Source organism: Perissodus microlepis, chromosome 15 (assembly GCF_051167445.1).
Source record: "Perissodus microlepis isolate ML-2025 ecotype Zambia chromosome 15, ASM5116744v1, whole genome shotgun sequence".
Classification (NCBI taxonomy): domain Eukaryota; kingdom Metazoa; phylum Chordata; class Actinopteri; order Cichliformes; family Cichlidae; genus Perissodus; species Perissodus microlepis.
Window position 1 is genome coordinate 36,073,658 of NC_140475.1, and position 13,313 is coordinate 36,086,970.

A 13,313-nucleotide genomic window follows, 5' to 3' on the forward strand; every position below is an offset into this window, starting at 1 on the left:
CCTCTGGCTTCCACATGAACTGCACCTTAAACATCAACTGTTTACAAATGTCATGACACAAACAAACGTTTCAATACCGTAAATCACTTTTTGGACTGCGATCACTTTTTGGCACAACATCGGCTCTGATAACATTTAAAGCGCATTGAAAAACTATTCTTTAACGCTAAAAATCCATTATCAATTGTAATTATTTATTTATTAATTTAAATTTCAGATATCGATCTTCATTTTTGTAAACTGGTGAATTAATGATTTTTTAAAGAATTAAAACGACAAAGTTTGGCAATATATTTTTTGAAAAGGATGAATAAAACAGTAAAATAAAATGAGAAATATATATATATTTTTAAAAACTATGATAATTAGACAAACTTTATTTTAAATATATACAATTGATTTTCGGTGACACTGGGTGTCATGGTGATGATGACGTGTTTGAGTGCAGGTATAAAAGCAGGAGGCAAAATGGGAATTCGGGTTTCACGTTTGAGCGCAAACAGGAGCTTTTTCCCACTAGTGCTGTGAAAACTCGGATTTTTCAAACTACAGCTAACGTTTGAAAATCTTCAAGAAGGATTTGCAAAATGACTTCAAACTTCAGTCGCGAGATGCACCTGCTCTCCCTTTTCATTGAGGAGGTGCTAGATCAACGCTATGGTGAGTACAGCAGGCTAATATGTCAGAGTGCTAGCAAACAAATACAACTTAGATTTTTGTCTTTTATTGTTTGGAAGTAGGACTTCATGAGTGTTAACATTTAGGATGAGATGTTTCATACTTGAGTAACATCAATTTTAACGTGTGCCAGTACACTATAAAGATGGCGCCATGTTTTTTTTAATTGCTAAGGCATTGGAGGACGCTGACGTCAGCGCGCGGGCCGTTTTTGCATGTAGAGGGTTTGAGTTGACATGTTTGGGCTGCTGGCGCTGAGTTATACGTGAAAGTTTCATAGATTGTGAATGTGTAAAGCTGGAGAATGGAGTTTTAAAAGTTCACAGAGTCGCTGGATGAGTTTGAGATTGAAACAGTGTGTGCCTGCAATAAGGAGGTGGGAGGTTTCTCACCTAAATGTAGCTGCTTTATTCTCTAAATATCGATGCTCAACTAATATGAAGATATGACTCCTTAATGTGAATGCGTATTAAAACCTCAGTGAAAGTCCATGCAGCCTTACACAACATGAAAACTTTTACCAGGTGAAAAATGTGAAGGCTTTCATAAACAATGAGTTCTGCTGGGAGCTTCTTACTGTTTGTGTGTGGAAGAGCTTATGATGATGTAAAGCCATGTCTGCACAATTTAAATTCAGGCTTTAATTTGTGTGATCACATGATTAACGTAGACCCACGCTTTGCTTTCTCGTAGCTGATCTGGTGAGTCCAGTCACTGCACCTCAGATGGTCCTCATTAACTTGAGGAACCGTGAACTGAGCAGGAGCCATCTGAACTCCATGTCCCACCTGGTCCTCACTCTTTACCATAACCTGGTGACTGGGTCCAAGGACTTTCCTTACATACCTTTTAAAGGATGGTTCCACCGGGACCTGGTGACGACACCATTTGTCGATGTGAGGCAGAGCCAGAGAGAGAACACCACTCCTTCTCCTCCTACGGACTCACCAGCTGGCATGATGCTGCCGCCTGCGGGCTCCAGCTCTCATCCACGCTTCCTGACTCCAGTTCTTCCAGAGAAAGCAGATCTTGCTGTGCTGAAGGCAGATCGGAGGAACTGTGTCCGCACCCTGACTGTCGACGGCCTCCCCATCACAAGAGTCATCTCCACTGTTTACCGAACAGAGGACACTGAGATGAAGAACCGCTGGAGAATAACAGACTACAGCGCGGACGGCAGAGTTCTCATTTCGGTGCTCTGCCGTTTTCTAAATATGTCGGCAAAGCGTGCTAAGAGGAAGGCGGAGGAAGAGAGCAGCATCCGGAGCCCGACTCAAGCAAGGAAGCGCTTGAGATTATAATATACAGTGAAGCATGTCGAACGTCAGCAAGCCTGAACAAAGTGGTAAGTAGTAAATAGTGCTTAAGGTTGTTTCTAAAATAATGTCCTAAAATATTTGAAAATTGTCGAGGTTTTAACTTTTATTCTTTCTTTTCTGCCTCTTGTTTCTAAAAGTCAGGAAAAAGAGTCACGTTGCGAAGAAACACCACACAGAAGATTTTCCCTCAGTAAAATGGTAAATATATTCATCTTGTTATGACGTTTGCTCACAATAACCAGGAGTGTTTCTGAAGTGATTCACTCTCATTTGGTGTTATTTGATCCAAAGACAACTGAGGGTCTTCAGAGCAGCGTGAACGGCCGTCACCTGAGAGCAAGACAGTCCTCGGGCCTTTGTGGTTCCCTCCAGGTACTCCAGCTTCATCCCACAGTCCAGAGAGATGCAGTTAGGTTGAATGTGAGTGTGAATGGTTGTCTGTTTCTCTGTGTTAGACTGACCTGTCCAGGTTGTACCCCCGCCTCTGGCCCCATAACAGCTGGGATGGCTCCAATCTTGAATTGGTGAAGCAGAAGAAATGGATGGAAGGATGATCCAAAGAGAAACATTGAAGGCCCTCTCACAAAAAAAGATAAGAACTCATTTTACACATTGTTGAAACATCCTGAAAGTTATTTGTTGTGTTTAGAAACTTGTTGAACTGTCATTAGAGTTTGTTTCGACTTGTTGTTCATTTCTTATCGGTTCAGCTGTGTTTCTATGTGTCCTTAGTTCCCATAATCAGCCTCCTGTGTGTAAATATTGTGTCAGTCTCCCTTTGTCCCTTGTCAGAGTGTTAGTCTCCGTCCCCTCGTGTTTCCTTGCCTCAGTAGTTCTGTTTCCTACAGTTTTCCCCCAGTATAGGTTTTGGTTAGACTTTTTCAGTTCCCTTTGTCAGTCTTTGTATTTGGTATTTCCTCATCAGTCTCATCACTTTCCTCTCCAGAAAGAAAACAATAAAAAGACCTGAAGAGACGTCTATGCAAACGCTCTCATTGTGAAAGATAAGTATACATCCAACTAATCTGTGACTCTGTCACAGCTCTGATCAGCAATTCTTTCAGGTTTGTCTGTTTTGATGATGTTATTAATTATTATCCTTTATCCAGGATTTTCTCCTCCTTGAATCGCTACCTTATCGTGGTGGAGGGGTTTGTGTGTCCCAGGGATCCCAGGGGCTATGTTGTCTGGGGGCTTTTGCCCCCTGGTAGGGTCTCCCATGGCAAATTGGTCCTGGGTGAGGGACCAGACAAAGAGCGATTCAGAAGACCCTTATGAAAAGAATATCGAGGGAACAGTTTACCCTGCCCGGGATAGGGTTACCGGGGCCCCGCCCTGGAGCCAGGCCCGGGGAGGGTGCCCGAGGGCGAGCGTCTGGTGGCCGGGCCTTAGTCCATGGGGCCCGGCCGGGCACAGCCCGAAGAGGAGACATGGGCCCATCCTCCCGCAGGCCCACCACCCGCAGGAGGCGCCATAGGGGTCGGGTGCATTGTGTGCCGGGTGGCGGCCAGGAGCGGAGGCCCTGGCGGACCGACCCCCGGCTGCCAAGACTGGCAATAGGGACATGGAATGTCACCTCTCTGGTGGGGAAGGAGCCTGAGTTAGTGCGTGAGGTTGAGAGGTACGGGCTAGATATAGTCGGGCTAGGGCTGGGCGATATATCAAAAATTTATCGTTACCGAAATTTATGACTCTCATCGACGTCATTTTGCCCATGTCGGTAAATTCGGTATTTAAAAAAAAAAGAAAAGGCATGTGCAGGTTGGCGATGTTCATGTCCCTTTAAGACGCTGTGCTACGTTACAGACTTGACGGGGTGTCAGGAAAACGAGCCAAGATGAGAAGAAACACCACACAGAAGATTTTCCCTCAGTAAAATGGTAAATATATTCATCTTGTTATGACGTTTGCTCACAATAACCAGGAGTGTTCACGTTGTTCTGAAGTGATTCACTCTCATTTGGTGTTATTTGGTGTTTGTCTTTGAAAGGAGAGGAGCAGTAACGACACTGGGAGACAAACAACAGGATGATCCAAAGACAACTGAGAGTGTTCAGAGCAGCGTGAACGGCCGTCACCTGAGAGCAAGACAGTCCTCGGGCCTTTGTGGTTCCCTCCAGGTACTCCAGCTTCATCCCACAGTCCAGAGAGATGCAGTTAGGTTGAATGTGAGTGTGAATGGTTGTCTGTTTCTCTGTGTTAGACTGACCTGTCCAGGTTGTACCCCCGCCTCTGGCCCCATAACAGCTGGGATGGCTCCAATCTTGAATTGGATAAGCTGAAGAAATGGATGGAAGGATGATCCAAAGAGAAACATCAAAGGCCCTCTCACCAGCTTTCATTTATTAAATTTGTCTTTACTGAACGATTTCTGGTGTGTACTTGCGTTGATACTCAGACAACAGCTCGTCTTTCTGTTTGTGCTGGAAGATTCAGGCAAACACATATTACATATATAGATTGTTATATGACACAGTTTCACATTTTGTGCTATATGATAATGATAAGGTCCAGTTTAATAGTATTGCTAGTGTCTAATGAAATGAACACGTGATTTTCAGATCCAGCAAAGTGAATATTTTTCACTGTGGATAAATTACATGGAAACGTTTAATGAGTCATCAGCTATTTCACTACAAAGATGATGTGATTAAAGGTTCTCATACATGCAGGTCAGAAGTTTTGCTCCATCCTGGATGTTAAATGCTGATCAATGTTTACACATATCTGCACATTTCTAACAGCTCATTTCACAGGTCATCAGTCTCCTGACTGCATATGCAGAGTTTTATCATCACGTGTTCATGGCAGACAAACATAATTATGAATTCTTGTTTTAGTTCCATTCAGTCACTCAACATCAGGTGTCTGCTTGTCCTGAGCTGTGAGAACTACAGTGAGTTGCTTTCCTCTTTAGCTTAGTATTAATAAACCAGGTCGTAGGTGGGCACCTGCATCAAGGAGTCAAGAAGCATATTTTATTGTTTAATGGTGAAAACAATGGATTCTTGTTCATTTGTTTAATGGAAAGACTGAAAGTGCGGCCTGGTGTTGACTTACACTTATTCAAAGTGATGAAGTACCAACAGATACTAAAAGTCACAGCCTGAAACACGTCAACTGCTTTATTATTTCTAGTTATAAATAAACTGTCAGTTTATGGCCCCTGTGGCTCGATCAGGACCCTTCCGGGATGTGGAGATATTTATTATTTACTATAACTTGTGCTTATGTTGGTTTTTGCTGTGGTTTCGCTACTGTGTTTTTCTCTTTTTGCTTGTTTTTATTTTTCCAGCAGGTGATCAAACAGATTTTTAGTGTCTTCTCTCTCTTCTCCTATTTTTTTTGCTTTCCATCTCCTTCTGTTGAGCATCTTCCCAACTTCTCTTTTCTTCATCTTTCTCTTTCCCATCCCCCAGTCCTGTCCGTTCTGATTGTAATCATTTCAAAGAAAAGAAAGAAATAATAAGGAGCTAATACACTTTGACAATCAAGTGGACCAGTGTGGCAAAAGCTGTAATGATCCATTTGGGAAAATAAATCTGTTGGACTGGTAAACTAATATACGATAATAATACGGTATGAAAAATGGCAAACATGAGAATTCTGTGTGTTTTCCTTCTTATCTGCAGACTAACAGTCCACAGGTTTGGTGCTCAGACTCCCTGGAGTTGGAGGAGAGAGAGCACAGAGGACAGCAAGGTGGAGGAGTGAAGGAGAAGGTGGTGCAGCTCAGTGTCCAATCAGGAGTGAGCATCTCTATATATGTATATAGAATATATATATTTCAAGTTTTTGTTTTGAGTTTTTGTTGTTTTTTATTTTTTAAAGCAAACACTAAAACTGTCACCCACACCTCTGAAGATAAAGATAACTAATCATAAATAAAGGGAATATTATGATGATGAGGACACTATCAGAGGTAGTTCAGGGAACTGTTATACTTCAGATACCAGAAAAATCGTTTTTCTTTTCTTGTTTCTTTGGCTTGACTTCATGGTAGGCAAAATGAAGAAGAGTGCTTGATTGCGCCTAAGTAAGTAAAAGCTGCATGGCAAAACAACACACACCTTCACTGCAGATGCATGCACAGAAACCAGTATTTTTTGTATCTTAAATATTAAGTAGTGTGTGTACAGTAGTCAATATAATGGGATGTGTCCTAAAGCAGCGAAAGAAGAACTGACTTCTTACAGCAATTTGCAATATTTAGGATTTTATTGAACACTTTTACCTTTCAACATTTGTAACATTAGTGAGTAATGAAGCATTGCAGAATAAATAAAATAAAATACTAAAAGTCCGTTATTACACTCTTAAATCCTACTACTTATTCCTGCGTCTTTTGTGATCTTACAAAGCTTCAAATGACGCGTCGACTATTAAATTAGTCATCGACGATTTTGATAGTCACCGTAATCGTGACTCCTCGTGAACAAATATAGACACACTAATATTTCACCAGTGTTGTAACATCACATGTCGTTAGCATGGGTAAGAGAACGAAATCAATACCTCAGATGGAAGCACCTTGACTGGGTTACTTCAACATCACTGGGTGACATGTCACTTTGATGCACCGACAGTGGAATTATAGTTCAGGTGACCTGCATGCCTTTGCACTCTAAAGACACTAGAGCACCTAAAGGACGCATGGAAACATCAAGTGATACACAGATAAGACTGTTGCACAGAAATATGCAGTATCTGCACACTGTAACATGTTTAGTTGCTTTACTCAAGAGCCTGACTTCAGATGAATGACTCTGACAATCTAATTTTTCTTGCAGATTGAATGCACCTTCTGTGGGAAGTGGTACCACACAGTGTGTGTGGACTTCCCCTCTGCAGAAGGCGACTACAAATGTTGTGGTTGCTAAATAAACAGAAAAAATTGATCCCTGTTGTCTTTGCTTACTGATTGTTTTTAGTGTTGACAATCCACATTGCTGGGATTGCATCTTTCAACATGTTTGTGGGTAGATCTGGATGTACCAGGGGTAAGTGTAGCCACTCAGCCTCTACTCAATGTGATCATAGCAGCAGGTGCAGATGTGTCACAAGTTAATCTAGTAGTAGGCTATGGTATTTGGCCACAGGTGGCAGCAGTGGACTGACCTCCATTGGAGACTGCTCCAGCTGCTATGTGATAGTGTATCTGCTACAAATTGAAGATCATATGGAAGTTTTGGAAATTAACCCTTGTATTATGTTGACAAACAAAAAGGTGACATTGATTTTGTTGCGGGTCATTTTGACCCGTACTGTGTAAATCCACTCAGAATTGTCAAGAAACTGCAATAAAACAATAGCAACTTTATTTTCCATCAGATAAACATGTAGAACACAGACATACAACAGTTAGACTTTCCATAACTATTTTAGGAACCATTTGGTAAAGGTTTTTCGTTCTTATACACACACACACACACACACATTTCTTTTGAACTTGCCCAACGTTCTCAGTTTTTCAATGCTCAACATTTTCGATTTTGTCCACGTGATGGACAGAATGTAACTGTGTGCTTTCTGCAGGTGTACTTCTTGCATTTCTCACACAAAATGCTTGTTTTAAAACAGGAATCTTCCTAACTAAGATTTAAAACAAAAGATTTCTACGTCCCCTCCAGTCTCAAAAACAGATGACAAACCAATCGACACACCTGAGTCACTGACTTGCTTAAATCCACTCACTCTCACTGGCTCTGTTCATTACTAATCACTGTGTAACTGCTGTGAATTCACAGTAACTGCCATCTCCTTACAAATGTTCATTAGATTAACCACACTTATACAGACTTGTATATAACTACCAACTCTCCAGCCATGTTGATGGATTGCCTATATTGGCTGGAAATATTCATTTCCAGAGAAAAGACACAGATAGACTCTGCTTACAGGATGTGATGTGACAACACTAATGAAATATTGATGTGTTATATTTGTCCAAGGCGTATTTCATTGTTATGGGAAAAGAGAATATTAAAATCATGATGACCAATTGGAGTGGTGATTTCTATGACTTTGTATATATAATTTGGAATGTTGTACAAATGTAGGCCAATAAGAAATATATGATATCATTTCATTCTTTTCAAAGGTTTATTTGCATGACGCACAGACAGACACAATTGAAAGGTACAAATGTGTTGTGCATGAAACGAATTCAAACGTGCTGCAGATGTGTGTCACAAGTTGATCTGGCTGTAGGCTGTGGCACTTGGCCAGAGGTGGATGTAGCCCAGATGAAAAAATCATATTTACTCTTTATTTTAACTGTCCACATCAACAAGCGTCATATTTCCTATGACCATTGAATGCACCTCTCAGTTCACCCCACGTGAGGGCACCTAGCTCAGCGACCAATCAGAGCCTACCCAGGCCGCATTGACCCTGTCAGCCAGGAAGTGAGGTGAAGGTGCATGGTGCTCCCGGGTTTTTTCTCATCTCAGCAAGAGGAGTGGAGGCATCTGCTACTCAAACCGAGAAATCCACGGACAAAAGAGAGGAAAAACTCAGAATTGAGAGGAAGGAAAGCCAGCCTACTTACCTGCTGGAAGTCCGGAGTCGAGTGGCTGGATGAAGGAGAGAAGCAACGTCGGTAAGACGAGTGTTATTCCGACAGAAAAAACTTGTAGAGACTTACCGTCGTGATCACGCTAATGCTAGCTCGGTGTCTCACAGGCTAACCACTCACCTTTCATCCGGAGAGCTGCTGCAATTCTGACACCATTGTGTGTTGGGCTTTTGTGAAACAGAGCAACGGTGAGCAACATGTTCTTAGCCGCTCTAAAGCTAATTTTTGTCAGTTCATTGTGAGTTTAAAGTAATCTAGAGGGTAATTTTTAGTGCATTTCTCTCTCACGAATAGGCCTATAGTGTGGAGAAATTAAGCACACTGCTTTAATGCCTCTGAACTGAACTCACATGTATATTTTGTTGCTTATTTGCACATAGTTCTGAATTTGTTATGGTGTATTGTATTTTGAATGTCAATGGTTACTTACCATAAGTATTGTTTAATTAATGTTTACATGAATAGAGAAATATTTGAGCAACTTAGATGTTTAGTTCTCATATTTGATATACTTGAAAATTGAATGTTGTACAACATAACTGTGAGATTTGATAAGATTTAAGATGTTGATGCAATGAATATGAGGTTGATGCAATATTTTGATTTTGTATTTTAACCTTAAACAATGCATCTGAAACAGACTGATTAGAATGTACATTTTATGACCTGGATTATAGGTCAGGTTTTTGGAGAGGACAGAAAAGTCCAAGGACCAGGACGATATTCTGGTTGTGATAGATGGCGAGCCAACCACTTTGAGGACGATCTACCCCAAAGAAGATACACACCCACACACTCATACATTCCAGTTACACTCACAAGGACCTTTGAAGTTGGCTATCGCCAGCTTAACTCTAAATTCTTAAAGGGCCCCAACGAATACTTTTATTTTGTTTGAGTGTGCACACTATTTATTTTATTTTATACTTTATCTGTACAAATTGGACAAATACCTGTTATACCTTGTAACAATACAAGAGTGGCTACTCAAAAGTTAACATTGTGTCCAGGTCATTATTGCTGCTCAATACTTTGGCTCCATACGAATTTGGTGTCTTCTGATTCTGGCCAGGGTCTTATTACGAGCCCAAGTAATTATTGCGCTGTAATTCACCTTTGTACCTTAAAGTTGGTTACATGGAGCTGGTTGACTCAAGTCCATGTTAGTGCACAAAGTAAACTGCTCGCTTTAGTTGTGAAGCAAAAACGCTGAAACCGGAGAAATAAAACGTGCGAGGGGAACGATAACGACGACAAGAGTCTCCCGATCGTTTACTCTTGCTGTCCTGTGAACAACATCGGCGTGGTGTTAATTGTTTGCTGTTTTCGCGATCGCATCGCGCATGAGGATATCACCAGGTAAACTCGCCACATTTTTAAACATTTTGTTGTTCAACAGCATCAAGACTGACGGAGTGTGTTTGAGATAACCTCACAAGTGTCACAGATGACACATTTGGCGTTTTTTTTGCTGGCTTGTCGGTAGCAGCTCCTGAAACGCAAGACTGCCACACATCTGTTCGACCAACGCCAGTTGATCTAAACGCCAGTAGATCTGGAACACCGGCGCACTCGTGCGTCTGAGGAGACGCGGACTGCGAACTGCTCTTCCTGGGATCTTCCTTTCCAATGTACGCTCACTCAGGAATAAGATAGACGAGCTGGCCCTGATGAGAAGCATGAACAGAGACTTTGCCTCCTCCTGTGTCTTATGTTTTACGGAGTCGTGGCTCTGTGAGGACATCCCGGACAGCGCGCTCAAGCTGGAGGGCTTTCATCTGCTGTGCGCGGACCGGCAGGCCTCTCTCTCTGGTAAGACCAAAGGTGGAGGTGTCTGCTTCTACATTAATAGTGGCTGGTGCACAGATGTAACAGTGATTGCTCAGCACTGCTCTTCCTCTCTGGAATACCTTTTTATTCACTGCAAACCGTTTTATTCTCCGCGGGAGTTTGCTTCATTCATCCTGGCCGCTGTTTACATCCCGCCAGATGCGGATGCGCAGGCAGCTCAGTGCGCACTCGCGGAGCAGATACTGCACATGGAGCGGACATTCCCGGACTCTCTCATCATTGCTCTTGGGGACTTTAACAAAGCCAATCTGAGCCATGAGCTTCCCAAATACAAGCAGTATATTAAATGCCCGAGCAGAGAGGAGAGGACATTAGACCACTGTTACAGCACGATCAGCGGGGCCTATCGTGCGGTGCCCCGCGCTTCACTCGGACTTTCTGACCACGTCATGATCCACCTAATCCCCGCGTACAGACAGAGGCTGAAGCTCTCCAAACCTGTCGTGAGGACCAAAAAACTGTGGAGCAACGAGGCTGTGGAGGAGCTTCGCACGTGTTTGGAGTCTACAGACTGGGACACAATGAAGGCTGCTTCTAACAGCTTGGACGAGTTTACGGACACTGTCACCTCCTATATCCACTTCTGTGAGGACAGCATTGTGCCATCACGCACCAGGGTGAGTTATAACAATGACAAACCCTGGTTTACTCCTAAACTCAAAAAGCTGTGGCTGGAAAAGAGAAAGGCGTTCAGAAGCGGAGACAGGGACTGCTACAGAGAGGCCAAGTACAGGTTCACTAAAGAAGTGGACATTGCTAAACACCAGCACTCTGAGAAGATGCAGCAGCAGATCTCAGAGAATGACTCGGCCTCTGTGTGGAAAGGTTTTAGGAATATCACCAACTACAAGCCTAAAACCCCCCACTCCACTGATGACTTGCTCTTGGCCAACACCCTTAACGACTTTTACTGCCGTTTTGACGAGCCATCAGGCAGCCTTCACACCTCCAACGGCCCCAACAATAGAGACACTTTGGACACTCATTCCCCCACCTCTCCCCCCTCCATAGAGCCATCACCACCTTCAAACACTTCACCTACAACACCCCCCTCCTCACCCCACACAAAAGAGGATTTCACACCACCTCCTCCCACCACAACTCTTCATATTCATGAAGCAGGTGTGAGGAAGCAGTTTAAGAGTCTGAATGCTCGAAAAGCTCCCGGCCCAGACGGTGTGTCTCCTGCCACCCTCAGACACTGTGCAAACGAGCTGGCCCCAGTGTTTTCTGGCATTTTCAACTCCTCACTGCAGGCATGTCATGTGCCTGCCTGCTTCAAGTCCTCTACCATAATCCCTGTCCCCAAGAAACCTAGGATCACTGGGCTAAATGACTACAGACCTGTGGCTCTGACATCTGTGGTCATGAAGTCATTTGAGCGCCTGGTTCTCTCCTATCTCAAGACCCTCACGGCCCCCCTCCTGGACCCCCTGCAGTTTGCATACAGAGCCAACAGGTCTGTAGATGACGCCATCAACATGGCTCTACACTTCATCCTGCAGCATCTGGACTCCCCAGGAACCTACGCCAGGATCCTGTTTGTGGACTTCAGCTCTGCGTTCAACACCATCCTTCCAGACCATCTCCAAGGCAAGCTTTCCCAGATGAATGTGCCTGATCCCATCTGCCGGTGGATCACTGACTTCCTGACGGACAGGAAGCAGCATGTGAGGCTGGGAAAGAATGTCTCGGACTCCCGGACCATCAGCACCGGCTCCCCTCAGGGCTGTGTTCTTTCTCCTCTGCTCTTCTCCCTGTATACCAACTGCTGCACCTCCACCCACCAGTCTGTCAAGCTAATCAAGTTTGCAGATGACACCACCGTTATTGGACTCATCTCGGACGGGGATGAGTCTGCCTACAGGAGGGAGGTTGAACGTCTGGTGTCCTGGTGCAGCCACAACAACCTGGTGCTGAATGCCCAGAAGACAGTGGAGATTATTGTGGACTTCAGGAAGCACACAGCTCCACTCCCCCCCATCATCCTGACTGACACCCCCATCACCTCTGTGGACTCATTCCGCTTCCTGGGTACCACCATCACCCAGGACCTGAAGTGGGAGCCCACCATCACCTCCGTCATTAAGAAAGCCCAGCAGAGGATGTACTTCCTGAGGCAGCTGAAGAAATTCAACCTGCCAACACGGACGATGATGCAATTCTACACTGCAATCATCGAGTCCATCCTCACCTCCTCCATCACCGTGTGGTACGCTGGAGCCACTATCAGGGACAAACAGAGACTGCAGCGTGTTGTGCGCTCTGCTGAGAAGGTGATTGGCTGCAGACTCCCATCTCTGCAGGACCTGTACACCTCCAGGACACTGGGGCGTGCAGCTCGGATCTCAGCTGACCCTTCTCACCCTGGACACAGTCTGTTTGACCTGCTCCCCTCAGGCAGGAGGCTCCGGTCCATTCGCACCAGAACCTCTCGCCATAAGAACAGTTTCTTCCCCTCTGCTGTTGGACACATGAACAATAACCATATGACTGTTCCCACCACTAACACATGACCCTACGCTGTGTTCACTGCATCATTCCATGTTTGGCACTGATCACCACCTGCACTCATGTATATATCATGTATATATCTATCTACTTAGCACTTTTAATTCTTATTCTTATTTTTATTTTCATGTCTATTTAAGCGTCATTTATGACAGTATGTTTGCACTGAAGCACCGCAGCAATTTCCTAATGTTGTAAACCTGCTCAACATTTGGCAATAAAACCCTTTCTGATTCTGATTCTGATTCTGAAAAGAAAAGAGACAGAGATGTGTGTTTTCTGTTAATACCATAATTGCAGTCATCTTAAACAAACATGACATTTCTTTGGCACGATTGCTTTTTCGCTGATTTGAAACTTTAATGTGTGGTACAACA

The 13,313-nt window shown here is 43.7% G+C and overlaps 2 protein-coding genes across 3 annotated transcripts; both read left to right on the top strand.

Annotated features, from left to right (window-relative positions):
* Positions 1-418: 418 nt before the first annotated feature.
* LOC146372602 (uncharacterized) lies at positions 419-2,035 on the top strand. Its single transcript, XM_084953823.1, has 2 exons — positions 419-660; positions 1,372-2,035. Exons 1-2 carry the CDS (start codon positions 588-590, stop codon positions 1,977-1,979), a joined length of 681 nt encoding a protein of 226 aa, XP_084809949.1. The 5' UTR covers positions 419-587; the 3' UTR covers positions 1,980-2,035.
* Positions 2,036-7,682: 5,647 nt separating this feature from the next.
* LOC146372603 (uncharacterized) lies at positions 7,683-13,073 on the top strand. 2 transcript variants are annotated; one of them, XM_084953511.1, is made up of 3 exons: positions 7,683-8,598; positions 8,682-8,762; positions 9,252-13,073. In XM_084953511.1, exon 3 carries the CDS (start codon positions 10,245-10,247, stop codon positions 12,939-12,941), a length of 2,697 nt encoding a protein of 898 aa, XP_084809637.1. In that variant the 5' UTR covers positions 7,683-8,598; positions 8,682-8,762; positions 9,252-10,244; the 3' UTR covers positions 12,942-13,073. The 2 variants fall into 2 exon arrangements, with proteins under 2 accessions (XP_084809637.1, XP_084809638.1); XM_084953512.1 differs by lacking the exon at positions 8,682-8,762.
* The last annotated feature ends 240 nt before the right edge of the window (positions 13,074-13,313 follow it).

Bases quoted from the DNA above. Each gene is read 5' to 3' on its own strand.
- LOC146372603 (XM_084953511.1), top strand. From the start codon at position 10,245: ATGAGAAGCATGAACAGAGACTTTGCCTCCTCCTGTGTCTTATGTTTT.
- LOC146372602 (XM_084953823.1), top strand. From the start codon at position 588: ATGACTTCAAACTTCAGTCGCGAGATGCACCTGCTCTCCCTTTTCATT. The intron at 661-1,371 runs GTGAGTACAGCA...GCTTTCTCGTAG, and splicing joins GGTGCTAGATCAACGCTATG to CTGATCTGGTGAGTCCAGTC.